The sequence below is a fragment of the Cervus elaphus genome, chromosome X (assembly GCF_910594005.1).
Source record: "Cervus elaphus chromosome X, mCerEla1.1, whole genome shotgun sequence".
In the NCBI taxonomy this organism is placed as follows: Eukaryota; Metazoa; Chordata; class Mammalia; order Artiodactyla; family Cervidae; genus Cervus; species Cervus elaphus.
In genome coordinates, this window is record NC_057848.1 from 80,703,188 (window position 1) to 80,731,107 (window position 27,920).

A 27,920-nucleotide genomic window follows, 5' to 3' on the forward strand; every position below is an offset into this window, starting at 1 on the left:
ATTAAGACTGTATCGGTAAACAGTTTCATGATTAGTTTAAAAGTACCGGGCTCCTGTTTTGTTTACAGTGTCTCTTGGGAGACAAAGCATATCTAAATGTAAGAGGTAATGCTTATGTTAATCAAAAAGCTGTAAAAGGTAAGGTATGAAAATTATAATTTTTTCACTAATTCTGGTTTTATCAAATATTTGGGTTAATTCATTTGAAGATCATCTCCAAACTCTCTCTGAAGTCTTTCTATAGGGTAAAATACTTAGATTTTAGAATTGGGTGAAATTGCAATGCAAGTTTTGGCATCCTTGAGCTGCCTCTTCTTGACAAAAAGCAGGATATTCAGGCCACTTGGGATCAACTGGCCTTGAGCCAGGAAATGCTATAGCATCATATTACCGGGATATGTGTGAGAGTTTTAAATTACCCACTTGGCCTGATGGATATAATGTACTTATGTGTTTCTCACAAGCTCAACTTCCTGTTAATTGAGAATGGCAAACATACTAATGCTTTCCAAACATGTCTGATCTTGGTTTATTGGTTTTGGAGGAGTTTACATTTATGTGGGAGACCCACTCTTAGAAATTTTTCTAGTTGGGAGCTTTGAGTTCTCTGATTATATATTTTAGTAAGAAAAATAATTGATCAGCCAGTTAGCATCTCTAAATCATCCTGAATCCTTTGGGGTAAGAAGTTTGTGACTTGCACACACATCTCATTAATCAGGGGTTTACGAAAATAGCAGTAGTGTGGAAGTCAAGAAACATGAGTTCCAATGCCAAGTCTACTGCTAAATAGCTAAGAAGTACTTGGAAAAATGGTCTTACCTCTCTAGTCGTCAGGTTTCTCATAGGTAAAATGGCACCAGAATATTTAGCCTACCTATAACAAGAATAAAAGTATAGTTAAATACAACTACATAGTTGCCAGGAGCCCAGCTGTTCTCTTCCTGCTCAAGGACATGAGATTTCTAGCTCAGAAAGAAAAGTAAGTTCTTTGATATCAAACTACCAAACAAGTTGAAGGACTCAATCTGGGCTGCGCTTCTCTTTAACCTGTTCTTTGTGTTCTTATTCTCACATTATCATCTCATTCTTATTTATTGCAGTCTTTATGAGTACATATTTCTCTCAGCAGAACCTTGGTGCCTTGCTAGAAACTGAGAGTACCCCTCTATATTTAGAATTGCTAGTTTCTAAGGTTTATTTCTATATGATGGCAGATATTGTTATCATTTCAAAGGATAACAACATCACAAAGGAAGCAGAAAGTTTAAGGGTCCTATATGGCAAGAATGAAAGCCATGAGGATTAGCCTTTAACTAAACAGGTTAAGGGAATGTGAAGGCAACTTATCAACCAAGCTTCCTTGGGAGGCTAGGGTGAAACTGGAACCTGAACTTCTATATAATTCTCCTGCTACAGGTGATTGTTTTAATTTTCATGCTTTTATTACACAATAAATGCAAATCCTGATGTTAGAGCTTCCAAGTGAAGAAATAAGGCTCCATCCCCTCCCCCAAAGACATTCAGGTATCTAGATTTGTTTTATAATTGTTGAATGTTTATGAATAAATCCACTGGAAAATACTAGGGAAATGCTAAAAAATGTTCTACAGATGTATTTTCCACTACCTTAAGGTTGTCAAGTCAAGTTAATTGAGGGAAATGCTGGGGATAACTAAAGATAGTTAGAGGTTCACCCATTAATTACTTTTAATGCCAGTGGGCCATGTTCTAATTCATTGCCCAGAATAAGTCAAAGGTATCCTTTTTCACTGGATTTCAGAACAGGAGTTTAACTTTATCTTTAAAAGTCTTCTTTTCTTCACATACTACAAATATATCTCACTCTGTACAGTGAGAGTATTCCTGAAAAGGTTATATAAATTGAACTTTTATAGATGCTGTAGGAGAGCTTTTTATATTTGCAATGAAATGAAATTTAGAGCTACTAGGAATTCAGACCACTGGATTGATAGATAGCTTTTTAACATATTTACCACTGTAGTGATTAGGAAAATAATGAATTTAAGCATATCTTTTAAAATTATAGGACAAATCAAACTAGAAACTTTAAAATTCAATTAAGGTAACGTGATACAAGCATAAGGATAGACATATAGATCAGTTCAGTTCAGTTCAGTAGCTCAGTCGTGTCCGACTCTTTGCGACCCCATGAACTGCAGCACACCAGGCCTCCCTGTCCATCACCAACCCCGGGAGCCTACCCAAACTCATGTCCATTGAGTCGGTGATGCCATCCAACCATCTCATCCTCTGTCATCCCCTTCTCCTCCTGCTCTCAATCCCAGCATCAGGGTCTTTTCAGATGAGTCAGCTCTTCATATTAGGTGGCCAAAGTACTGGAGTTTCAGCTTCAACATCAGTCCTTCGAATGAACACCCAGGACTGGTCTCCTTTAGGATGGATCTCCTTGCAGTCCAAGGGACTCTCAAGAGTTTTCTCCAATACCACAGTTCAAAAGCATCAATTGTTCGGCACTCAGCTTTCTTTATAGTCCAATTCTCACATCCATACATGACTACTGAAAAAGCCATAGCCTTGACTAGACGGACCTTTGTTGACAAAGTAATGTCTCTGCTTTTTAATATGCTGTCTAGGTTGGTCATAACTTTCCTTCCAAGGAGTAAGCGTCTTTTAATTTCATGGCTGCAATCACCATCTGCAGTGATTTTGGAGCCCAAAATAATAAAGTCTGTCACTGTTTCCCCATCTATTTGCCATGAAGTGATGGGACCAGATGCCATGATCTTAGTTTTCTGAATGTTGAACTTTAAGCCAACTTTTTCACTCTCCTCTTTCACTTTCATCAAGAAGCTCTTCAGTTCTCTTCACTTTCTGCCGTAAGGGTGGTGTCATCTGCATATCTGAGGTTATTGACATTTCTCCTGGCAATCTTGATTCCAGCTTGTGCTTCTTCCAGCCCAGTGTTTCTCATGATGTACTTTGCATATAAGTTAAATAAGCAGGGTGACAATATACAGCCTTGACATACTCCTTTTCCTATTTGGAACCAGTCTGTTGTTCCATGTCCAGTTCTGACTGTTGCTTCCTGACCTGCAAACAAGTTTCTCAAAAGGCAGGTCAGGTGGTCTAGTATTCCCATCTCTTTCAGAATTTTCTACAGTTTATTGTGATCCACACAGTCAAAGGCTTTAGCATAGTCAATAAAGCAGAAATAGATGTTTTTCTGGAACTCTTTTGCTTTTTTGATATAGATCAGTTAAATAGAATTATTTCCATTTATCTGTGGTCAACTAATTTTCAACATGAATGAAAACACGATTTATAGGGAAAGACTAGACTTTTCAACAAATAATGCTGAGGTAACTAGATATCCACAGGTAAAAGAATGAAATTGGTTCCCTGCTTTCTATGAAAATTAACTCAAAATGTATAAAAAACCTAAATGTAAGATCTAAAACTATAAAATGTTTGGAAGAAAAGATTGGAGTTCATTTGGTGACCTTGGATTTGATAAGAGATCGTTAGATATGACACCAAAAGTACAAACAACAAAACAAGAAATCGATAAATTGGACTTCATCAAAATTTAAAATTTTGTGCCTCAAAAGACACTATCATGAAAGTAAAATGACTGCCCACAGAATGGGAGAAAATAATTGCAAATCATATATCTTATGAAGTACTTATATATAGAATATATAAATAAATCTTACAATTCAATCATAAAAAGACAAGTGACCCAACTTTAAAATAGGGGCAAAGATATTTTATTAGACACGCCTCTGATGATCATAAAATGGCTCATAAGTCCATGAAAAGATCCTTAACTCCATCAGTCTTCAGGGAGTTGCAAATCAAAACAATGAGATAATCACTTTACACCCACTATGGTGTTATAATAATTAAACAGAAAATAATGAGTGTGAAGTGAGGGTATAGAGAAATGAGAACCATCATTCATTTGGGAATGTAAAATTGTATAGCCACTATGGAAAACAGTTTGACATTTCATCAAAATGTTAAATATAGCATTACCATTTGACCCAACAATTTTACTCCTAGGTATATACCAAAGGGAAATGAAAATATATATCTACATTAAAGTTGAAATGAATGTTCATAGCAGCATTATTCATACTAGATAAAAGGTAGAAATAACTCATTCAGTTGATGAATGGTAAATAAAAAAGAATGAAATACTGATATGTATTACAACATGGATGAACCCTGGGGGGAAAACAAACTAGTCATAAAAGTTTATATACTATATTATTTTCATTTATATAAAATGTTAAGGATAGATAAACCTATAGAGATAGAAAAAATATTTGTGGTTGCTTGAAGCTGGGATGTGGTGGCAGAATTTGGGGGTGATAGCTAAAGAGTATGGGATTTCCTTTTGGGGCGATAAAAATGTTCAATGGTTGAATAATTTTTTTAATATACTAAAACCATTGACTTTTGCAGTTTAATTGTGTTATTCCATTTAGTGCAAACTTCATACAGTGGTCACTGCTGGTCCAGGGGTCATACTTTAAGAACCATTGAATTAAAAGATACTCAATTGACCTTTATTTTCTCCCAAATTCCCAGTTAACCCCACATCTCCATTCTGAGAGTTCCTGTTGAGATTTTATTATACATTGTTGTGGGGTATTTGATTCTCCTTCTTTGATCTACTATAGCTTAGGATACCATAGTCATTGAGTGGCATAGCTTAGGAATTTTACTATCCTTATTCTGTAGGATGAAGAAGAGGATCTCAGGACTGAACTCAACCTTTTGAAGAAGTACTCTTTCCACAAGAACATTGTGTCCTTCTATGGTGCATTTTTCAAGCTGAGTCCCCCTGGCCAGAGGCATCAACTTTGGGTGTGTATTTAGTTACCTTGATCTTATTGCATAAGACTGTCTCACTTCAGAACATATGCTTTCATAAATTGAGATGTCATTTTTGTGCACCTACAGAAGAACTTAAGCATGCAGCTGCTCAAAGTAGTATGAAAAAAATGTGCTCTAATTCCTGGAAATGAGAGTGATAAAATATGGAAAAGTAAATTAAGTAACTGGCAAGGGGTTCGGGGGTAGGATGTGAGAAGACTCAAATCAATACTGGAAATATCTAACATATTTCTTTTCAAATAGAGTTTTGCTGCTTTTAACTTTATGTAGCTAATACATTTGCTTATAAATTAAAGGTATAGCTAAGGAGATTACCTGATGGATTTGGGCCCAATGACTGAATAATAAATATCTATTCTAAGTCACACTTGGAATGAGTATATGAGTACAATTTAAGTGTTTGCTAAGTGCAATTATATTTAAACATAATTTCTAGAAACTGTTTTTCTAAATGGTTAGTTGACTTATCCTTTTCTTAGGCTTCATGCCTATAGTATCATGAATTACAAATCAATGAGCTATAAATTTTAAAAGCTAACTGAAACCCATGCTACAGTTACCAGAATTGTTGCTGCCCTCTCCTATAGGAGACATAATCAAACCATAAGAAAGTGAGCTTCAATCAAATATATCTTTATTTAAAAAGGAATATTTAGAACATCATCTGGGGTCTGTGAACATTCTCTTGCCTTTCTAGTCCACGTTAAGAGTGGTATCTTTTAAATAATACCTGAGACTTTTCAGAATTTTTAAGAGTCAGAGAAAGATTCTGTTACATTTTATATGTGAACTTTAAGAAGCAGGATAGTGGGCAATATAGGAAGGTTTCAACAAGGGATTGAATTGAAGCTGTGGTTCTCAAACTTTAGCCTGCAACAGAATTTCATGGAGATCCTAATAAAAACAGATTGCTGGCCCCACCCATGGAGTTATTAATTCAGTTAGTCTGGGGTAGGGAGTCCACAAATTTGCACTTTTTAATAAGTTTACAAGTTATGTTGATGATACTCATCTGGGTACCACATTTTGAGAACCCTCTAATTTAGAGATCTTCAGTTTAAACCTATTTTCTCCCAAATGTCCAGTTAACTAAATCCTCTATTCTCTGACAATGCCAGTTAAAATTTTGTTAAATACCACTGTGCATTTTTCATGGCTACTGTTTTTTTTTTTCCTTTTGGAGGGGCATACAACATTTGTCTTTAAATATATTTTTACAAGTTTTTTTTCTCTTGACAGTATGGCAGTCTACTTATTAGATATGTTTCTCAGTGCTCAATTAATTCAGTCATATAACATCTATTCATTCGAAAGCTATCTGCTTCCAGGCTTTCTCCTAGATGCTGAGGATACAATCGTAAGCTGAATTTCCATGGATCTGGCCCACTGGAGCTTATAGTCTATTTGTGAAGACAAATATCAATCAAATAATCACACAAATAAATGTATAATTGGTCAGAAGGGAAGTAACATGCTTTTTTTGTGGGCAAATAACAAAGGAATCTAAGTTAGGGAAAGGAAAACTCTTCCATGAGAAACTTTTTCTTACACTGATATCTGAAGGATAAATAGGCACTGCATGCAAAAGTTATTTGTTGAGGTAAGAGTTTTCCTGGGACCATTCACACTTTCTTAGCTATGTAAATCTGAACACCTAGGAAGCAAATAACAAAATAATTACCATTTATAAAGTATAGTCAGGCACTGTGCATACAAATTCGGGAAAAATGAGAACGTCTTGCATTCTTTTCATAGTAGAACTCCTCTGAGTCGGGTAATACTGGCAAAATTTTCCAGTGTTCACCTTAGTGAATGACTTTAATTCATGTTTGTCATGGTTCAAAATGAGCCCCTTTCTTCCAATACCACAGTGTATATGTTGTAACCATTCGATATAGTAGACATGAAAATTAACCTTTTTGTGCTTTATCTGTAGTATCTGGTTTGCTTTTCTTATCTTCGTTTATTGAAATAGTGTACTCAGGTAAAAGACTGTGTTATATCAGTTGTGAACAAATATAAAATAAGGAAGTAATTTTCTGAAAGGACAATCTTAGCATTCCAAAAGGAAATAAGGTATACCTTTTAAATATTCATGATTTGGGGCCTGTCCTTTTACTTCCTTTCATCTATGGCAATAATTAACTTACCTATAGTTTTTTTTAAAAAGGCATGTCTTGTTCTACTGACAAAGTAGTATTGACATTTGACATTGGCACTAGTGCAAAACCTGTACTTAAAGAAAAGTTTGTGAAATTGATTGTAATAGTCAGATTCTCCTTCACATTGGTCAGTCCTCTAGTTAGCTAATATATGAAAGCAAATTTACTAGTTGGGCACCTGATTCATTAGTGGCAAAATCAAATTTCCTGAGAAATTGCATTTGTTAATAAAGTAAAATCTGAATGAGACACTGTCAGAATATTAGCCTTAAAATAGACTTTCCTTAGTGGTTTATTTGGAAAAAATTTCCCTACAGTAGTGGAACTGACAGTTTCCCCCTTCAGGTTGTATTTTGCCAGTATCTTGGGGAAAATATTCTAAAACTTGAAAATAAACACATGTAAACCCATGGCTGATTCATATCAATGTATGGCAAAAACCACTACAATATTGTAAAGTAATTAGCCTCCAACTAATATAAATAAATGAAAAAAAAACAAACAAAAAAAAGAAAAGAAAACAGCAATAAAAACTAATCTAGTCAATGTTTAAGTGTAAATTGTTTTGAGATTCCCCTCCATATCCTGTTTTTCCACCCGCAAACTATTCCCTCAACTGTCTTTTTTGTTCTACTCCAGTCATCACTCAGGCTTAGCCCTGTGCAAGCTTTTTTCTAAAGGCATGTGCTCATTCTGTTCTCAATAAGCTGAATGTTCTTCTTTCTCAGCATATCCAAACAGAACCTATCCTTCAAGGCTTAGCTCAGATCCTACCTACTGGTTTAAAAATCCCTGGTGCGGTACCTCCTTTCTCTCCCTCCAGAGATCTTTGGATTTTTTTTTCAGTTCTTTCTCATTCTACTAGTTTCCTACCAGACAATTAAGCCAGTCTTTGCGCAGTATCTTAATGTCTAAACATAACATATACATGTAAGCCATATGAACTAAAACTCTCCAGATATTTTCAGAGAACTACTTTCTAAATCTTGATACTTTCTTTGCTGGCTTCCCTGCAGATGGTGATGGAGTTATGTGCAGCAGGCTCAGTCACTGATGTAGTGAGAATGACCAGAAATCAGAGTTTGAAGGAAGATTGGATTGCTTATATTTGCCGAGAAATCCTCCAGGTGAGCATTCATATAGTCATTTGCCCCTGACCTTGAAAAAACCTGGGGGTAATATATTCAGTGTGTCTTATACTTGCTCATATAGGATGGTTTAAAAATTCTAAACTTCTGGATCAGGATACTGAAAAAGACCAAAAGGCTTTAGAGAAAGCAGCTTTCACGTAATGTGAAATGCCAAATCATGGCTTTTTTTTTTTCCGTTTATTTTTATTAGTTGATTCATGTCAATGTATGACAAAAATCACTACAATATTGTAAAGTAATTAGCCTCCAACTAATAAAATCATGGCTTTCAATGGCCCTTTCAGAGTTAGACTACAGTGTTTGGTGGATCATGGGTATAATAACTTAGAGTGTTAAGTTGTTGTGATTTTTAGAGTTTTTTTTTTTTTTTTAAAGCATAGCACTGTCATTGGAGATTAAGATGGGTTGAGAAATCCGTGTTTTACTCAATGGCTTCAAATCATCTACAACTCTTTTGCAGACAGATATCCTCTCTGAATAATGTCTTAACTTAAAACATTCCTTATTTTGAACACCAAATTGGATGAAAATGACAGTGTTCTTGATCTACCAAAATCAGATTTTTCTTTGTGTCTTAAGTGCTTAGAGTCATCCAAGAAGGATGTTAACAGAACTGAACAGCATCACTGATAAAAATATTAGAATGCTGTCTTAACTGTATTCACTCATAATAATAGTGTACGTAGTTAAGAGTGCAAACTCTACCCCAATGTTCATCGCAGCACTTTTTATAATAGCCAGGACATGGAAGCAACCTAGATGCCCATCAGCAGACAAATGGATAAAGAAACTGTGGTACATATACACTATGGAATATTACTCAGCCATTAAAAAGAATTCATTCGAATCAGTTCTAATGAGATGGATGAAACTGGAGCCCATTATACAGAGTGAAGTAAGCCAGAAAGATAAAGACCAATACAGTATACTAACGCATAGACTGAGTTTAAATTCTGGTTCATCATGTATTAGCTGTGTGTCCCTGAGTCAATTACTTAATTTCTCCAAATCTCATTTTCATCACCTGTAATTTGGGGTGGAATTAGCATCTTCCTTAAAAGATTGCTGTAAGGATTTAAGAGTTGACTTCATGTAAAGTGCTTAGTGTAGTGCTTGGCAAAGAATAAGGACTCAATTGATATTAGCTGTTTTCACTGTTATTTCTATTATTAATCTCCTGTTAGTAAGTAGAGCAATCTCACTGAAGTCAGGGCATGGGTTAGTTTTAGTGGTGAATGGTCTGGAGACAGCATGGTAAACCAATACAAATGGCAAGTACTTTAAAGTGAATTTCCATATTCCTTCAAATTCTCAGCCTACAAGGTTGACTTGAAAATATTTTGGACTAAACAAATGGTTGGATAAGTAGAGTAAAACAATGGCTGAGCTACAATAGTTCAGATATCCAGGTCTTTACTCAAGTGGTTAGTTGGAAAAATGGAGACTAGAAAGGAAGGTAAATGGCCCAATATATACAAGTATTAATTTTTGGTGTTGTTTCTCTCTTTCATGGGTGTCCTCATTTATTTTCCTTTCCTTATAGCTGAAAGTACTATTTCTGGGAACTGGTTGTAGTAGTTCCAGCCTAAAGAAGAATTTTGTCTGAAAAATGCAAATCTGGGCCATTTTTCTTACCAAAAGTCTTTCCAAAAATGCTAAGAACAGTACCAGAAAAAGAGAAAAACTATGTATTGATCTTGCTTTTTTATATAAATGTATATATGTATGCATATGCAGGGCTTAGCGCATCTTCATTCACACCGTGTAATTCACCGGGACATCAAAGGTCAGAATGTGCTACTCACTCATAATGCTGAAGTAAAACTAGGTAAGTTTATTCTTGTAATACTTTAAATGAACCCCAAAATATCTTAACAGAGAAAAATCCTTCAAGATTACTGTTTTCTCTCATCATGTCACTAATATCCCCCTCTACTTGTTTAGGCTATGTCATCCCTGCCTGCAAAATAAATCAAAATTTGAAAATTTGTTTGGGAAGGGATGTGGGACAAGAGAAAGATGCACCTAACTGTTTCTCAGAAATCATTTTGGGAACAACAACTTTGAAATGGGAGTTTTACGTTTTGGTCATTGCTTTACCTTCTATTGGGCTTACCAGGCGGCTCAGTGGTAAAGATTCCGCCTGCCAATGCAGGAGATACAGGTGATGCGAGTTTGATCCCTGGGGTCAGGAAAATCCCCTGGAGGAGGGCATAGCAACCCACTCCAGTACTCTTGGTGGGATCTGCTATTGTATTTATTTCAACAATTTAATTGAGTGTTTACCATGTGCAAGTTTCTGTGTCATGGATAAGGATTAAACAAAAAGACAATTCTTCCACATCACAGAGCCATATTTTCCAAAGAATATCTAAGAACTTTTAAATTTACTTAAGCACAAATTGCTTCATTGGAATTTTCCCTCAAATATTTAAAGAACTGATATAAGTTAGAAATGATGCTCCAGTAATATCCAAATCAAATTCAGAATTAGAAATCTAAAATCCAGAGTTTCTAGCTTTCAGTTCCAGGGTTCAGAATGGCATACTTTATTGAAAATAATTGTTATATTGTCTCACAGGCACACAGGGAACAATATGTTGTGCTCTTTAATGTTTAAAATAAATATTGTTGGTTGATTTCTAAATAATATCATATAAATAATGTCAGTACTATGTAATGGCAGATGACCTCATTGATACAGAACATAAAATCATTGGCGTCAAATCCTGTATTTAGTCATATCAATTCTTGCCTACCATATCTGTGTGTGAGTATGTGTGTGTGTGTGTGTGTGTGTGTGTATTAGTCACTCAGCTGTGTCCAACTCTTTGCAACCCCATGGGGTGTAGCCCACCAAGTTCCTCTGTCCTTGGGGTTCTCTAGGCAAGAATACTGGAACAGGTTGCCATTTCCTTCTCCAGGGGGTTTGCCTGACCCAAGGATCAAAGCCGGGTCTTCTGCATTGCAGGCAGACTCTTTACCGTCTGAGCCACCAGGGGCTTCCCTACCATATCTCTAGCATGATCTTAAGATCATTCCCATTTTTCCTGCCAAATAAATATAACCAGAATAGAGATTTTGTTCATTCACTAAGAATGCTTTTCACTGAATATTTGTGGAAGAAGCATGTGGTAATAATTGTTCCTGCAGTAAGTTAAAAGTAATTTCAAGAAAATGTATTGTTCTTTTGTGTCTAAAAGCTACAAAGCTAGAAACAGAATTTTAAGACACTGTGTTAAAATACACAAGGGTCATTTGGATCTCACAGTGAAATGTGCAGCATGGATATAGTATGTCACATGGCTACACTCTGTGTTCACATGTGGCAGTGCTCCCATATATTTGGGTCAAGTTGCTAGCCAACCCTATCATCTGCATCACAGAAGAGAAATTGTAAGTAAGTGAAAAGCCTCTGAAAAATCTGTCACAAAGTCCCCACACTAGAGATCATGTACTTGACTCTGTAGGAGAGACCTTTTAGCACTGGATTAAAATTTATCCAGGCTTCTTATCTATATATAATCCTTATACATTGGTTTTTAGATTTCTTAGATCCCACAATATTTTTAAATGACAAGTTATAAGGAGAAGGTTGAAGAAGCCAACCCAAAGGGAGTAATAGAAAGGAGAGAGACTAGACAATGACTATATTGCAATTGCAACTGATCAATAATCCTCATATTCTGGTCCCTAAGTCAGTAAGGAAAAGGTGAATGATGCCACTGTTGGGATCTCATCCCTACTTTTAATTTCAGCTTTTCTTTTTTTCCTTTTTCTTCCATTTATCACTCTTTTCTTCCAGTCTTTTCTCATTTTCTTTTCTTCTTTGAATGTCATATATAAGCTTATGGCCTTCATAGATATTTCTTGGCCCTTAAAGTTGGCCCTCAGGGATAGTGAGAATGCTGAACTCTGATGTAACCTATTCTCAGAAAAAAGCATCTAGATAATGAAATTGTGCAACACCCAATGATTATTTTTCATGTATTATGGACATTGTGTTGATATTGTTCTTATTAGTCCTTCCTTTAACACTGCCTTAAGCTCTTAACTTTTTAATTTTTCTTTTCTTTTCCTAAGTTCTTTAAACTACTTTTCAGTGAAGGTTGCTAGCCATCCTCTAGATTCCTGGAAACCATTCTAAATTAGAAAATCTACTTCATTTTTCATCCATGTCTTATTTTTTCTGGACCAAATAACCCCAGTCTACTTTAGCCTTTTTTCTGTCTGTTTCTGAGGATACCATACTAAATATTTTCATATAATATATCCCACAGATGAATAGAAGACTGAACTTTAATAGTCTAAGCTGAGATATGGATACCACACTAAATATTTGCATCTGATTCAGAAGATCTGTAGAAGAACTTAAACTAAATTTTAGCATAAATTTATTTTTCTTTATTAGTGTAGTAGAACTTTCTAACATCATGAGTGAGACTTCCTAATAAAGTACTAATAAGTTTTTGATTTCTTAGATGTTGCTTATAGTGCTGGTCTTTTTCCAGCTTGGTGGCAGGTCCAAACACTACATATGTTATCACTTCAGAGGTTTAGAGTATACTGATTGAACTTTATTTTTAATATTCATGGTAAACATTCAGCCAAACCTACTGTAGATTTATAATAGCACTGCTGAATCTCTTTCCAACATAAATAGCAGCAAAAGCCTATTTCCCAGTGTTACGGGAGTAGACTTCATGGTAAAGTTTGCTGGGCTGGAATGAAAATCTGTTATCCATTGTGGCTTTTGTATTGGCTTTCCAAGTTAAAGCAATAACTTATTGAGCTTTTTGTTACTCATTAATTATTTTGACAAATGAATTTTGCAGTGGATTTTGGAGTGAGTGCCCAGGTGAGCAGAATTAATGGGAGGAGAAATAGCTTCATTGGGACACCATACTGGATGGCACCTGAGGTGATTGACTGTGATGAGGACCCCAGACGCTCCTATGATTACAGAGTAAGTGTAAGGATTCAAATAGTAGGAAACAAAATTTGTAAAGCACTTTTGACTTTTTATTTTAAATTATGAAATAAAAGAATAAAAACCACTACTTGAATAAGAAGTACTAGCCACTATTTCTATATGTGGTTTGATGATGTGTGTAAAAATAATATTTTCTAAGAATGTAGGCAAAGTAGACCATTGGGAGTTATCCATATTTGAGGAAGAATGTCTAGTTCATCTTGCTTACAACTTCTTGGTAAAGAATATTATATTATGTGGCTTTATATGGAAATTTAACTTCCAGGGACAGAGTGCTTTATAAACTTAAAACTGAATAAATGTAAAGCCAATTATTAATCCCCACAGTAACTTAGCTCCAAAGAGAAAAAAAAAATAATTTGATTACTCAGGGTAATGGAGAAAGTCCTTGGCATGGTTCAGCTCCAAACCACAGAAAATCAGTGGAATAGACAAATTAAGTAACAATTTATGCTATTTATTAAAATTTCCACTGAAGCTACAATTTGGACAATATACATCTATGTACACATTTCAAAAAGCTGATATGGAAAGAAAACACTCCATTTGCTATAGACTGGAAAAACCACACTCACTCTCCACATCATAACTCATCCAAACAATTCATTGTGGTTTCGTTGTGTGGAACCTAGGACTCAATACTCAAAGTTGATTAATTCAAATTTCATCTCTTTTCCTTTTCCCTTAAATGCCCTCTGCTTGATTTGCAAGCAGATCTGTTGAGAGCCAATACTATTAGGAGCTATGGAGACAATGGAAGCATAATGTTCTTTAAGTGACTTGCTGTAACAATAATGCTTTATAGTTGTAAGTTTTTGGCAGTCTTCCAAGGACTTTCACCCATATTAATTACACATTTTTAATTTTCAGTCCCACATAACTTAAAGAAAGCTTAAACTTATATCATTACAACAACTCTTTGAAGCTAAGACATCTATAATCAGGTATTTTAAGAATTCAGTTAACTTGTCTAGGAGTCATTAAGCCAAACAGTGCACTTCTAGCCCTGTGCCATTTCTACATTCTAAAAAACAAAGTACAGTTAACAGTAGTGAAGGTCATTTCCTAGAGCCTCCTAAAATGTATAATTTCCTAGAATTATAATAATTCTGTCCTCAGTTTCCTGTATTCAAGAAACTCCTGAAAGTGCTTATGTATATAGTATTTCATTTAATATTTATGCTACTTCTATAACATGGATCCTATTATTATCATCTCTATTTTGAAAGTGAAAAAAAGAAAGTGTTAGTCACTCAGTCATGTCTGACTCTTTGCGACCCCATGTACTGTAGCCCTCTAGGCTCCTCTGTCCATGGAATTCTCCAGGTAAGAATACTTGAGTAAGTAGCCATTCCCTTCTCCAGGGTATCTTCCTGACCCTGAGATCAAACCCATGTCACCTGTGTTTCCTGTATTGCAGGCAGATTCTTTACCGTTTGAGCCACCAGGGAAGCCCTAATTTACATAGAGTAAAATTGAGGTACAGAGTGTTAAATCATTTGCCTAAGATCTGACTTCTTTAGAACTAGTAGTATGTGATTGGACTTCTTTACAGCAAATTCCTTTTGGTATTCCAGTTAAGGTAACAATAGCAATACATCCAAGATGAATTTTCCTTTCACTGAATCCCCACCCATATCAACTTGTGTAGTACAATACTGGCTGGTCACAAGGCCAGATAACATCTCCCTCTAACATCAGTCAATAATGAAGAAAACCCATAAAATGGCTGTGGCATTGGTACCTCTCCTCAGTGAAAGATTGTTTAGAGATTCTAAATACTATCTGTTTCCCACTTGTAAGTGACATTTTTTTTTTTTTTGGTCTTTTCCCTTGCAGAGTGATGTGTGGTCCGTGGGAATCACTGCTATCGAAATGGCCGAAGGGGCTCCTCGTGAGTAATGATATTTGATGTTGGTTAAAAGTTATGGAAACATGCTGTAGAAGTCTGCACTTGTACCAGTCAGCTTGTACTGATCACACAGGTGCCATACCACATGCCAAACTATAAATGATGGTCTTTCCCAAATTATGAAATGCCGTAGTCAGAATGGCCAGACATGTCTGTAAGAAGAATTTGTATTTTTCTCTGTTAAGATATCTTATTTTAGGCTGATTGAGTATTGACTCAATTTAGCCTCAATAACATTTGGTCATGATAGTAATAACCAAACAGAATCTAAAGGTGTTCCAGTACATATTCACTGATGGCATATTTAGGTTTCTGAACACTTACACACTTCAGACTGTGCCAGTTAAGAAAATCCTCCAGTAGTTCCTTTTAATTGAGCCAATCCTCAGCAGTATTGAGAAGGAAGCTTTTTCCCCCCCTTTGGAGTCAGTCCAGCTATCATTGGTGCCTTCCGTGCTCCTGTCAGCCATTCCATTGCCCCTCATTGTTCAGTAGGCTCCATTTTCTCTTGTTTCCCCCTCCTCTTCATTGAAGTAACCTGTCAGCAGTCTATTCTCTCAGGTTACTGCTTTCTGGTAGGAAAGTAAAAGTGGAATGTGAACTTGAGTATAAATGATTAATAACCAGCAAATGTATAATCCCATAAACAGGGCATATTTGCTGTTCTCAATACCTAAATCCAAGAATATAAATGATAAACACATTCATAGTATTGATGAGAAGTGAGAGAAACGCCTGAAGTGTGTATTTCAGGGGGCAGGGCTTGCAACTGCTTTGCTTTTCCCTCTCCGAGCAGATCCTGTAGGTTCCCATGTTCCTACGTGCTTCATCTGTACAATGTCTACTGTTTTAGCACTGTGTTTCATGGCTAATGGGAGTAATTTCAAGGAGTAGAAATAATGGTAACATAATTGTTAAGAGTCTCAGGTGTCCCTTGGAATATCAAGAATTTCTGGTGTCCCTTGGAATATCACATATCACAGAATGGGCATGGATTAAAGCTGGGTCAGATATGGAGATCAGGCCACTGCACCTTCTATTAATTTATATAAAGCTTGATTTTTGAACAATTGCCTTTATATTACTCTAATGAAATTACCCTGGGGACTTTCTTTATACTACTATGAGAGGCCAATTTGGCACTGGAGTTTTTTGTGTTTTTTTTTTTTTTTTTGAGATGTATTTTGGGAGAGGAAAGATTCCTCTAAAGAGTTATTAATATCAAATTGTCCTCACATGAATGACACACTTTTAGTATTAGGTGAAATTTACACCATGGCTCTCCTTTGGGGAATTATTGCACTGCCAGTTTTCTTTAATCAAAACACAAGAGGAAATAAGTAAAGTGAGACACATATTTAAACACTTATTGAAAAGCCCAGAATTCCCAAGCCAATGAGGTAATGAATTTATATACCAAATATTGGAGTAGGCTTTTCTTTGTATGGTTGTGTTTCTGAAAAAGAGAATGAAAGTCTAGTAATTTTGCACAGAATTGAGGTGCCAGATAGTTAAAATCTTTCTTGTAATATCAATAGCTAATATTTATTAAGTGCTTACTCTGTGCCAGACAGTTTTATAGGTACGTTGCCATTTAATCCAAATAACAACTCTTTGAAGGAATTCTTGATGTATTTCCTGTTTTTAAGATGAATTAACCAAAGCACAGAGAGATAAGTAATATGCCCAAGGTCACAAAGGTAGAATTAGGATTTGAACACAGATGATCTTATCTAAAGGGTGTGTTCTTAATAGTTGTGCGTGTGTGCTAAGTTGCTTCAGTCATGTCCGACTCTGCAATGCTATGGACTGTAGCCCAATATGGTCCTCTGTCCGTGAGAATTCTCTAGGCAAGAATACTTGAGTGGGTTGCCATGCCCTCATCTAGGAGATGTTCCAGACCCAGGGATTGAACCCATGTCTCTTATGTCTCCTGCATTGGCAGACGGGTTCTTTACCACTAGTGCCACCTAGGAAGCCCCTTCTTAATAGTTACATTGTATCTACTTCTTTTCCTAGGACTGTTAGCTTCCAAAACAGATTATTCTCATCTTTTTAGACTACTAAATCATTGTTTGCATATTATTGTGCATAGTTACTAGTATGGTTGACTTTTCAGCCTATAATTACATATTCCAGCTTTACAACTGTGGAGGATAGTGTCAGTACACAAACACACAGAAGAGTACATGTCTCCACCTGTATTTTTGACTTCTCTAGATATAAACCATCAATCACACATTTCAAAAATTTGACCTAGTGTAATTTATTATTATTTGTCATACTTGGAAATAGTGAAGCTTTAGTATCTTATATAATGGACAGCTTGTATTAAAGTCAGCTTTTCCTCTAACTACCTTCTTTCATATCTGTTCTTCAGTGTCTATTCAACATGATACGTGGAAGAACACTGAGAATCCCCTCTGGAATTAGGAGTTTGTTCTGTAGTTACCTTTCTTACTCATTCTAAACTTATCTATTTTCCTTTGCAGCCCTGTGTAACCTTCAACCTTTGGAAGCCTTATTCGTTATTTTGCGAGAATCTGCTCCCAAAGTCAAATCCAGTGGATGGTAAAGATGAATGACTTAATCTTTTAAACACAGTAACTTGATATTTTTATATAGCAAAGAAGTTTTAATTCATTTGATCAGTCCTGTTTCAACATCCTTGTTGGACAATATTTCCTAAAAACAGATACCTTAAGGGGTCTAAATGAGTACTGTTCATTAAGAGCTAGCTAGCCAATTAGAAGTAATACTCTCCATGGTATATTATGATGACAATACTTCCCTGGCATTAGTGACATAGTCAGTTGTGTCTCCTGTAATGGGCTGGACCAATGGAAGTCATTTGTGAAGTTTCTCATTGAGCTTACATAGGCAGTCAGTGATTGACCCATAAAACTAAACATCCACAGAACCTAAAGAGGACTTGTACTCTCAGAGTGCTATAGCCCAACTAAACTTGGGAATCTTTTTTCCTGAAGTTTTTGGAATTAGTACATGAAGTTCTTTCTTATTCTCAGTATATATTACTTGCCCTGGTAAAAGTGGTTACTATGATTCAGTTGCTGACATTCTTCCTTGTGATTAAATTTAACCCTTCCCACAGATTCAGGCTTTCTGGTCACATCTGTTTCCATGGGCCATTTTATAAGATTAATCAGTCCTGGTGCTATTAACACCCTTTTCTGGATCATTACATTGACAGCTTTAGAGTTCAAAGTGCATATAGTCAAGCAAAACACTCAGGCTTCAAAATATGACTACTGTGGGATGACCAGTCTGGTCTCATGGTCTGCATAAATCACATCAACCACTTAATTGCCATCCCACCACTTGTCTATTTTACCACATACATTCTTCTGAACTCACTGAAGTTTCTACTATTATTTGGGTAGAAAGTATCATTGACTGTAGTCTCTTCTGAGGCTTCAATGGCATTGCTGTGTAATGTACATTGTCAAGCTATAGGATATCTGGTTATTGAAAAGACTATTACAGCTAAGACAACTCTCTCCAAAAATGTGACCTTCAGAGTGGCATGTGGGTGGAGGTGGGAGGTGTGGCATACCTGAGAATGCTCTTTTACCTCTTTGATTCATTTCTTTTAGGTCCCGCAAGTTCCATGATTTCATGGAAAAGTGCATGATAAAAAACTTCCTATTTCGTCCTACTTCTGCAAACATGCTTCATCACCCATTTGTTCAGAATATAAAAAATGAAGGACATGTTGTTGAGTCATTAAAGAAGCATCTTACTGGAATCATTAAAAAGAGACAGAAAAAAGGTAGGATATGTAAATCTCCATTTTACTGGAATAAATATTCAAATGAGAGAAAATTTTATTTTTTTTTAGGAAAAATAATGTTTAAGAATTAAGTTGAAATTAAAGTCTGAGGCCTTTTGACATTTAGCTTTTAATTCATTATCTCTTACTTGATCATATATATATATATATATACACACACACACATAGACACATAAGATTATAAATTTTTGCCAGTTCAATTAGCATGTGTTCATATTTACAAAGGCCTTTGAAAGCCTCAATAATAATTTTATGATGTGCTAATTTTATTTTAAGAAAACTAACTGGAGAAATAAACAGAAGATAACAAAATCTATATCTTATTGTTCTTTCTCATCTAATATGTTAACTCCAATTAGATAAATGGATTTATAATTAATCACTTATTGACTGCTACTTTTGATGTAGTATCAGTGAACTGCACATAGATGATTTTATGTATGAATCTCCAACTTTAAGATGTAATTAACAAAGCACATTTATGCAAATAAAATTAAGCTTCTAGATATTAATGCCAAAAATGACAGGATGGTTATTCATCAAATCCAGAGGAAACTACTTAGGAAATTCCGACTTTATAGGTTATATGCCATATTTTGTGTTTAATTTAGGGCACCATATGCAGAGTTGAGTGATAGAGGAATGGGAAGTGGGGAGCCTGAAAAAGATAGCAGGCATTCTCAGATGCACTATAGGATTGATTGCAGCCTATCTTCTTCTATCTGCATAACTATACATATCTTATTTTGGAGTGAGAAGCAGAAGGAATTATTGTATTTAACCATGGTAGAGAATTTATTGGGCAAACATCATCATAAAAGTTGACCAATCTCAAATGGGCACAGAAAGATACCACATCTAGTTGAGAATTCACTAACTTCCAGAGTTGCAAAATTTCCAAAATGTAATCTGCAGGAAAAGTCACATTTATATAGAAATTGATGGAAGATGTCAATATAGTTGTCCTAAACTTTCTAATGTAGGAAATTCAAAAGAAAACTCTTTTGTCTGTAAGTGTCTGTATTTCAGTACAGCACAGGTGATAGGAAAGATACCAAACATTTTCAGTGTGTTAGTTGTAAAAACCAGAATTTAGAGTTTTGCCTTCTCATTGAAAGGACCGAAGATCCTGATCCTCATTTTCAAGATCCTCATTGAAAGGACCAAAGATAGGTGTGGGCCCAAACCAAAAAGTCCTTCCATCCATAGTACACACCTGTAAGCCATGCTCACCAACCATCTAGAGTTTCTCTTTGTCCCTTTGTCCCTTTACGTTTTTCAATTTTTTTCTCTTTAGAATTGCAGCAATCAGATTGCTATTTTTTTTCCTATGCAGAGAGAAATTAGTATCTGTGGAATAACTGTGCTGCAAAAGGAGGCCTAGGAATAAGGATATTGTCTACACCACCAGTAGATGTGATGTGAAGGGTTACAGCCCTCTTGTCCTTGTAAATTCACTCAGCATCCTGAGCAGTAAAGGGTGCAAATTGACTAAGGTGGATTTATTAATCTCTGTTGATTATTATGCATTATTCTTTTCTATTTCATAAAAGGAATACCTCTGATCTTTGAAAGAGAAGAAGCTATTAAGGAGCAGTATACCATGAGAAGATTCAGGTGCGTTAGATAACTTACATATATAATTTGATGTTAGCAATTCATGTAAGACAGTTGATTCCATATTGTGCTTAACTCAAAGAAACTTAATCCTCTGATCAAATAAAACAGATCTCTATTTTCAAGAGATATTTGAATGGAAATGTTGAGGAAAAAATTTTATTACTACTCAAAGAGTCCTTAATTTCTGACAATAGAATGATCAAGTAGATTATCAGACCATTAATATTGACTATATTGCTAATGTAAAAACTTTCAGACATTACAGGAATGATTTAAGAAAGATGTAGTGGAAGTATCTTTATTGCAGAAAAATGTTCATCTTTAAAAATAAAAGCATCTCCCCTGAATGACATCACTCTACTGACAACACTAATTGTATGGCAACCATTTGTACATTTATTTCTAGGGGACCTTCTTGTACTCATGAACTTCTGAGACTGCCTACCAGCAGTAGATGCAGACCACTTAGAGTCCTGCATGGAGAACCCTCGCAACCAAGGTGGCTACCTGACCGAGAAGAGCCACAGGTTCAGGCCCTTCAGCATCTCCAGGGAGCTGCCAGGGTGTTCATGCCACTACAGGCTCAGAACGGTACACCTAGGCCTCTACAGGGGCAAGTCCAGGCACCTCAGCGACTACAAGGGGCTGCACGGATGTTCATGCCACTACAGGCTCAGGTGAAGGCTAAGGCATCTATGCCCCTTCAGATGCAGATGAAGGCACCTCCACAACCACAGAGGACAGCCTGTATGTTTATGCCACCACAGGCTCAGGTGAAGGCCCCTAGGCCTCAACAGGTACAGGCCCAGGTATCCAAAAAGCAGCAGGCTCAGGGCCAACCCCAGGCATCAGGAGAGCCCCAGGATCTGGATCAGGTACCAGAGGAATTTCAGAGGCAAGATCAGGTACCTGAACAACAGCAAAGACATGGCCGGGTCCCTGAACAACAGCAGAGGCAGAACTACATACCTGAACAGCCACTGCAGCAGAATGGGGCACCCGAACAGCCAGAGGTACAGGAAGAGGCTGCAGAGCCTACACAGGCAGAGGTGGAGGCAGAGGAACCTGAGTCATTACGAGTCCATGCCCAGGTATTCCTGCCCCTATTGTCCCAGAACCACCACGTGCTGTTGCCACTCCATTTGGATACTCAGGTGCTCGTTCCGGTAGAGGGGCAAACCGAAGGGTCACCTCAAGCACAAGCCTGGGCACTAGATCTTACACAGGCAGTTGGCTCGGTTCAAGCAGTCATAGAGGGACTATCAAGAGACTTACTTCGAGCACCAAACGCACATAACTCAAAGCCGCTTGGTCCACTGCAAACCCTGATGGAAAACCTGGCATCAGACGTGTTTTTCTCTCAACCAGAACAAGCACGGAAGAAAAAATCAAAAGTTTCTAGTCTAAGGCAGGCATTGGCAAAAAGACTGTCACCAAAGAGGTTTCGGGCAAAGTTGTCACGGAGACCTGAAGTGTTTGAGCTCTCAGATTTAGAAGCCCATAGGCAAAGGCGCCAATGCAGATGGGAGGATATCTTTAATCAGCATGAGGAAGAACTGAGACAAGTTGCAAAAGTAAGAGTTTCTGATATTTTTCCTAAGTCAAATATGCAGAGAAAATATGCTAGTTCATACTCAGGTGTTCCCTCTATAAAAACAAATGAAATAAATGTTCAGTGTGTCTCAGAGAAGATTAAATAATTTGGGCTTCAAGTAAATTATCCTGAAATTTCCAATTAATTGTGACTAAATTTAAGAAAGAAAGATTTGTTTGAATGATCCAGTTATTTGCTTAATATATCTTTATATATTAATGATATAGCTTTCATTATTAGTTAATTTTCTACCTATTATTTCCTTAACCAACATCATATGCACAATTAAAGTTACTATTTTGGATCTTTAAAGATTGCTTTCATAGGTCAAAATTAAAAATATATCTCATTAAAATAAGCACAAAAGTTAAGTTTTATTCTTCTAATCTCTAAGTTTATTTTGCTCTTTCCTCCCATAGAATGCTGAACATACTATTTAAGAGAATTGCGCTAGTTTTGTACTTTAGGATGTTAAAGGTTAAACTGAGAAGGGAAAACGTTTTCTAAAATATTTTGTACATGCTTACCATAAGTATGACTTGTCTCACTTATTTTCCACCCATTTTGCATCAATGAAGTACCTGCATAGAACATGGCACAAGTTACAAATTCAAGTTAATAAAACATCATTCTTCAAAATTCCCTAATATAAATAGATATGTAGATAATTTGACTGGAGTTGGTGGATTCAATCTGGCAAATCTAATCTGATACTGAAGGGTTTATGGGCTTCATAAGCAAATTAAAGAGGTCAAAAAGACCAGGAGAGCAGTCGTTTTCTAATACTTCACAGCATCTGTTTATATAGAAGGAATCATTGTGAAGATCCTAAATTAAACCCTGCTATCAACATCCATTTGTCTAATAATAATTAATGTAGTTATTACAAATCAACCTTGTCTGAATGTCTCAATAAGGGAGTGTTTGGTTTGTGGCCATTGAGTTAATTGAGCAAATGCTGTTTCCCAGACATGTTTAACATGAGAAAAGGTAAAAGCAACAAGAGAAGCAAGACCCAAAAGGGGAAATGATTGTCTAGTCCCCCAAATCTAACAGATAAGAAGCAAAATAAACCAAATAGAGAAGGAATTGCAAGAGTGCAAAGTGCTATATTTGCCAGACATTAAGCGATCTAAAATGCTAATGACTATTCCCAATGAACCCTAGTAACAATTGGATCTAATGCATTTTTTTTGCATTTTTTAAAAAGACTTTTATGCATTCCTGCAAGACTCATGGTATTAGTAGCATAACACATTACTTATTGTCTTTCAGTGTTTTAAATATTTATGTAAGAAGCCATTCTAAAATGGAAGAAAAAGTCACTAAATAATAGCTACTAATCCCATGAACCTAGGATCTTGTATAGGCATTCCTGCCTTTATGTGTAACTGTCAAGGGAAATACAAAGAAAAAGAAAATTCTTGATGTTGTAATCAAGTCATAGGTCTTTCAAAATACCTGAAAATTCATTAGAACTTAAAGATGTATGTGTGTATTTCAACTCACTAGAAAGAAAGAAAACACATTTCCATTATTCCCTTTGTGTTGAAGAAATGCCGATTGGCTTAAATGGGAAAACATAAACTTGCCTAAACTCCTAGGACTCAAAGAGAAATATTTGCACTGCTGTATTGTAGATCTTCCATTGCTCAGGAGGGCCAAACTTTGTAATTATAACCACTCATTAAATGTTAGAGTTTTGGGGTCATGAGTTAATCTTTAGACCAGAGATTTTTAACCTGGGTCTAATAAGTGAGCTGCACATGGTCAATGACCCCCTAAAATATATGAAGAGACATGTGTCTTTCTACATGCATTTTTCTACAGAGAATCTGTAGCATTACTTAAGGGATGCAGAACCAAAAACAACTAGAAACTACACTTAAATCAGTTTGAATATTGAATAGTTGTTTTTTAATTGAACAGTAAGATGAGTATAATTGCTTCTATAATTTACAGTTTAACAGCAAGTAAGATATTTATTTACCTTTTTGTTTCAAGGACAAAGAAGATGAATCATCAGATAATGATGAAGCATTTCATTCGATTCAGGCTGAAGTCCAAATAGAACCATTGCAGCCATACATTCCAGATCCTAAAGAAAATGAGGTAAGTCTCTCAATATGAGTTACTGTGACACTAATAAGTGCATGGGACAATGGTTCTTAACTTTTTTGTCTCAAAATCTCTTTATACTCTTAAATACTGAAGACCTAAAAAGCTTTTGTTTAGTCAGATCATGTCATTGAATATATAATGTATTATAAATTAAAACCAAATTTAAAATATCTATCACTTTATTTAAAAAGTAATAAAACTATTAAATGCTAATATAAGAAGCAAATTTTAGTGAAATAACAATTCCCCATCTTGCTTAATAGAAGACAGCTGGGTTCTCATATCTGCTTCTGCATTCAATCTGTTACCATATGTTGTTTGAAAAGAAAATGTGAAAGTGTTAGTCACTCAGTTGTGTCTGACTCTGCGGCTCCATGGACTGTAGCCTGCCAGGGATTCCCATGCTCTGTCCATGGGATTCTTCAGGCAAGAATGCTGGAGTGGGTAGCCGTTCCCTTCTCCAGGGGATCTTCCCAACCCAGGGATCAAACCCAGGTCTGCCACACTGCAGGCAGATTTTTTACATTCTGGGCCACCAGGGAAGCCCAAAAGATAGACTAACACCTGAATGAGGACATGAACCCTGGACCATCAGATTAAATGTCTGATGCTCTACTGACTTAGCCATCCAGGCCAACTGTTGAAGTATATGAGTAAAAGCTAGCTTCTCGCATATTTGTGGTTGAACAGGGAGAATTTCCATAGATTTTTCAGATAATTGTGGATATTCTTTGATAATACACCCCAGCTAGAGAAATGGAGTCTAAAACCATATCAGTGAGATTTTGGATATTCAGTAATATTAAAATCCATCTAATCAGCTATGAATAGATGTTTTGCTCATACACAATTTTATATCTTCATGCATTGATCAGTTGAAAAATATTGGTTCACTGTGTATGTGGATCTTTCCAAATATACATTTTATTTCACAACACCAAAAATGGCATTAGTTAATATCATCAATTTCATCATAAAATTGTTGAGTATTGATAAGCTGTCAAGTACACAGTGATAGATGAGTCTAAAATTTTGTTTTATCATTGTTTTATCAGTTTTATCATTGTTAACAAACAACATCAATTGTTTTTTCCTTGATTTGACAGGCTTACTTCATTGATTTTAAATAAACTGCCTGCCAGATACCCAAGTTGAATCAGTTTGTCTCCTCAGTCATTCTTTTAAGTAAAAATATTGCCCATGAAAAATTCAGTAGTTCAGCTTATATCTTTTCCTGAGATGTAGATTATGACAGGGTCTGGCTCATTTTAACCTATCATTTATTTTCTTAGATTTATGGGAATAATCATGTCAGTCCTGGTGTCCAGGTTGACCTTTGTTTTCACAAGTTTTTTTTTTTTTCATTTATTTTTATTAGTTGGAGGCTAATTACTTTATTAATAGCTATCTAAAACTTTTTTGGTCACTAAGTGCAGATAGGTGGATTGGTGAAGAACTCAGACATTCTTGTTTTATTAATAGTGAGTCATTGCTACTCTTAATCAGGACAAGCATCCAAGATCACTATCTACTTCTTTCAAGATACTTCACAGTAGTCTATTATGATGTATGCCATGGACAGTTATCCTTTTTAAATATGTTCTTTCTAGGACACTACATGATGAATGATAATAACAGTCTCTTGAAATGAATAACAGAGCACTGCTTTATCAATATTAGTTAGTGGCAAAAAGAACATATGCTGGATTGTATTATTTAATTACAAGAGACAATATGTCCCCCTCTCTGCCTTATTAAATGATGACTTTACTCTTACCCCAGATGATAATTATTACATAAGCATGATACATTAAGCCCAAAATATAACGAGCTGTATCTGATTGGCTTGGAATACATCATTTGCCTTAATATATGCTATTGTTACTAATCATTTTCTTCTCCCCAGTTTTCAGAAAAAATACAGTCTATTCATATTAGTCATTAACCTTTCTTATTATTGACCTTTATCTCTAATTTTGGCCTCTGGTTAACTAGTTTCAATAAACTTTCAAAGATTAGCTTCATGAACCAAGAGGCCTGGACTGAGTCAATATGATGCCAGTTATCTGAATCAAAAGTGGAAACAGTCAGTCAGATGCTTATCCTGCATACTGCCAAACATCTGGTTGTATTGGAAAACATTCATTAGCAAAACATGTGAACAATTGACAACATTTTTCATTTCTAATCTATCTGTTGGAGTATAAAGAAAACCTCGATAGGTCGCTACATAAAAGGAAAAAAATAGCATAGTAAGGTTAATATAGTTTCTAGAAACTAATGATTTTATCAGCATGAAAATACTAAATTTATTTTTCATTGTAACATTGAATTTTCCTTTCTAAAGAATCTAGTGTGACTGCCTTGTTGAATGTCACAATGACCTATTTGGGGGGGTAGTTAAAAACTATTTTGAGTAGAAACCTAGAGATATAAAATTAAATAAGGCAAGGCAACACTTCATGGCCCTATATACCAATGTTGGCAGAAAGTAAATCCGTACCACAGATGGAACGGATTATATGTGCTCTTTCTCAAGTCTTTTGCTGTGTTAGATGAATGAATAATTGATAAAATAAAATTAATTTATTTAGAATTGAAAAGTGTTTCAAACACTGATTATAATATGATAAAAGGACATACTTCCTTAAGGATTAAATACTTTAGACTCTTGAGACATTTGAATAGTGTATGTGCGTATGTTACAACTTTTGAAAATTTAGTATTAGCTTAGAAGGGTAAGTGAGTGCAAAGTTTGAATTTCAATTCTGGGCAAGAAGTTTGAACTTGATATAAAAAGTAATATGATAACATAAAGGGAACATTAAATTATCAGGCAGGAGGCCTACAGTCTAATTAAAGATATTCTTTGACTTTATGTAAATACTTAGAAAAGTCATTTTCCATCTCCAGGATATAGATTCCTCAATAATAAAATGAGGGTGTTTGATTATATGATCTCCAGAATCTGTTATTATACAAAAATTCAAGGCTATATTCAAAGATTTTGGTTAAGCAGTTCTAGTGTCATACTATAAGTAATTAGGAAAATATGATTTATTTATGAAAATCAGATTTTATAAGTTGGGTTTTTAAGAAAATATCTCTATGTGAAGAATGACAATTTCCCATAAATTAGTAACTCAAAAATTTATGATTGAGAATTCTACTGAAGTTTTGCATTTTATCTCAAGGTTCAAGAGAGATCTGCTTCTATGCCTTACAACCAGGATCGTGTACATCGTGTCAAGTTCTCCTCAAGGTATGTATTTCTGATTTCTATATTCAGATTACTCTGATTTACTATCATATGGAATTTTAATGCTTATTTATTTGACACTAAGTTCTATGTAAATTCAAAATTAAAATATTAGCGACAACATAGTCATCAATGATATCACTGGCCCAAAACTGCAACAATCCATTAACTAGATATTTCATATTTGGACATACTGCAATCTCAGTGTTATTTAGTTTGATGATTAGCTGGTAAGATTCACAATTTAACAGAATTCTTGAAAAGCTTTCAATTAGTAATTTACAATAAAAAGGCAATATTTTAGTGTATAAGGTATACTTCAATTACATATTTTATCATGTAGTACATCATGAACATCATGTACTACATGATAAAACACACATACAGTTGATAACCTCAGCAGCTAATGC

The 27,920-nt window shown here is 35.4% G+C and overlaps 1 protein-coding gene across 2 annotated transcripts in view; it reads left to right on the forward strand.

Annotated features, from left to right (window-relative positions):
• Positions 1-27,920, forward strand: part of NRK (Nik related kinase) — a 125,273-nt gene that overhangs the window by 59,276 nt on the left and 38,077 nt on the right. For both annotated transcript variants that reach the window (XM_043895901.1, XM_043895902.1), the window contains exons 5-15: positions 4,732-4,857; positions 8,066-8,176; positions 9,938-10,028; positions 13,036-13,166; positions 15,033-15,087; positions 17,598-17,676; positions 18,720-18,895; positions 20,470-20,533; positions 20,943-22,110; positions 24,135-24,242; positions 27,446-27,513. In XM_043895901.1, coding sequence (XP_043751836.1) covers positions 4,732-4,857; positions 8,066-8,176; positions 9,938-10,028; positions 13,036-13,166; positions 15,033-15,087; positions 17,598-17,676; positions 18,720-18,895; positions 20,470-20,533; positions 20,943-22,110; positions 24,135-24,242; positions 27,446-27,513 — 2,177 coding nt within the window. The remainder of the gene's footprint in view (positions 1-4,731; positions 4,858-8,065; positions 8,177-9,937; positions 10,029-13,035; positions 13,167-15,032; positions 15,088-17,597; positions 17,677-18,719; positions 18,896-20,469; positions 20,534-20,942; positions 22,111-24,134; positions 24,243-27,445; positions 27,514-27,920) is intronic.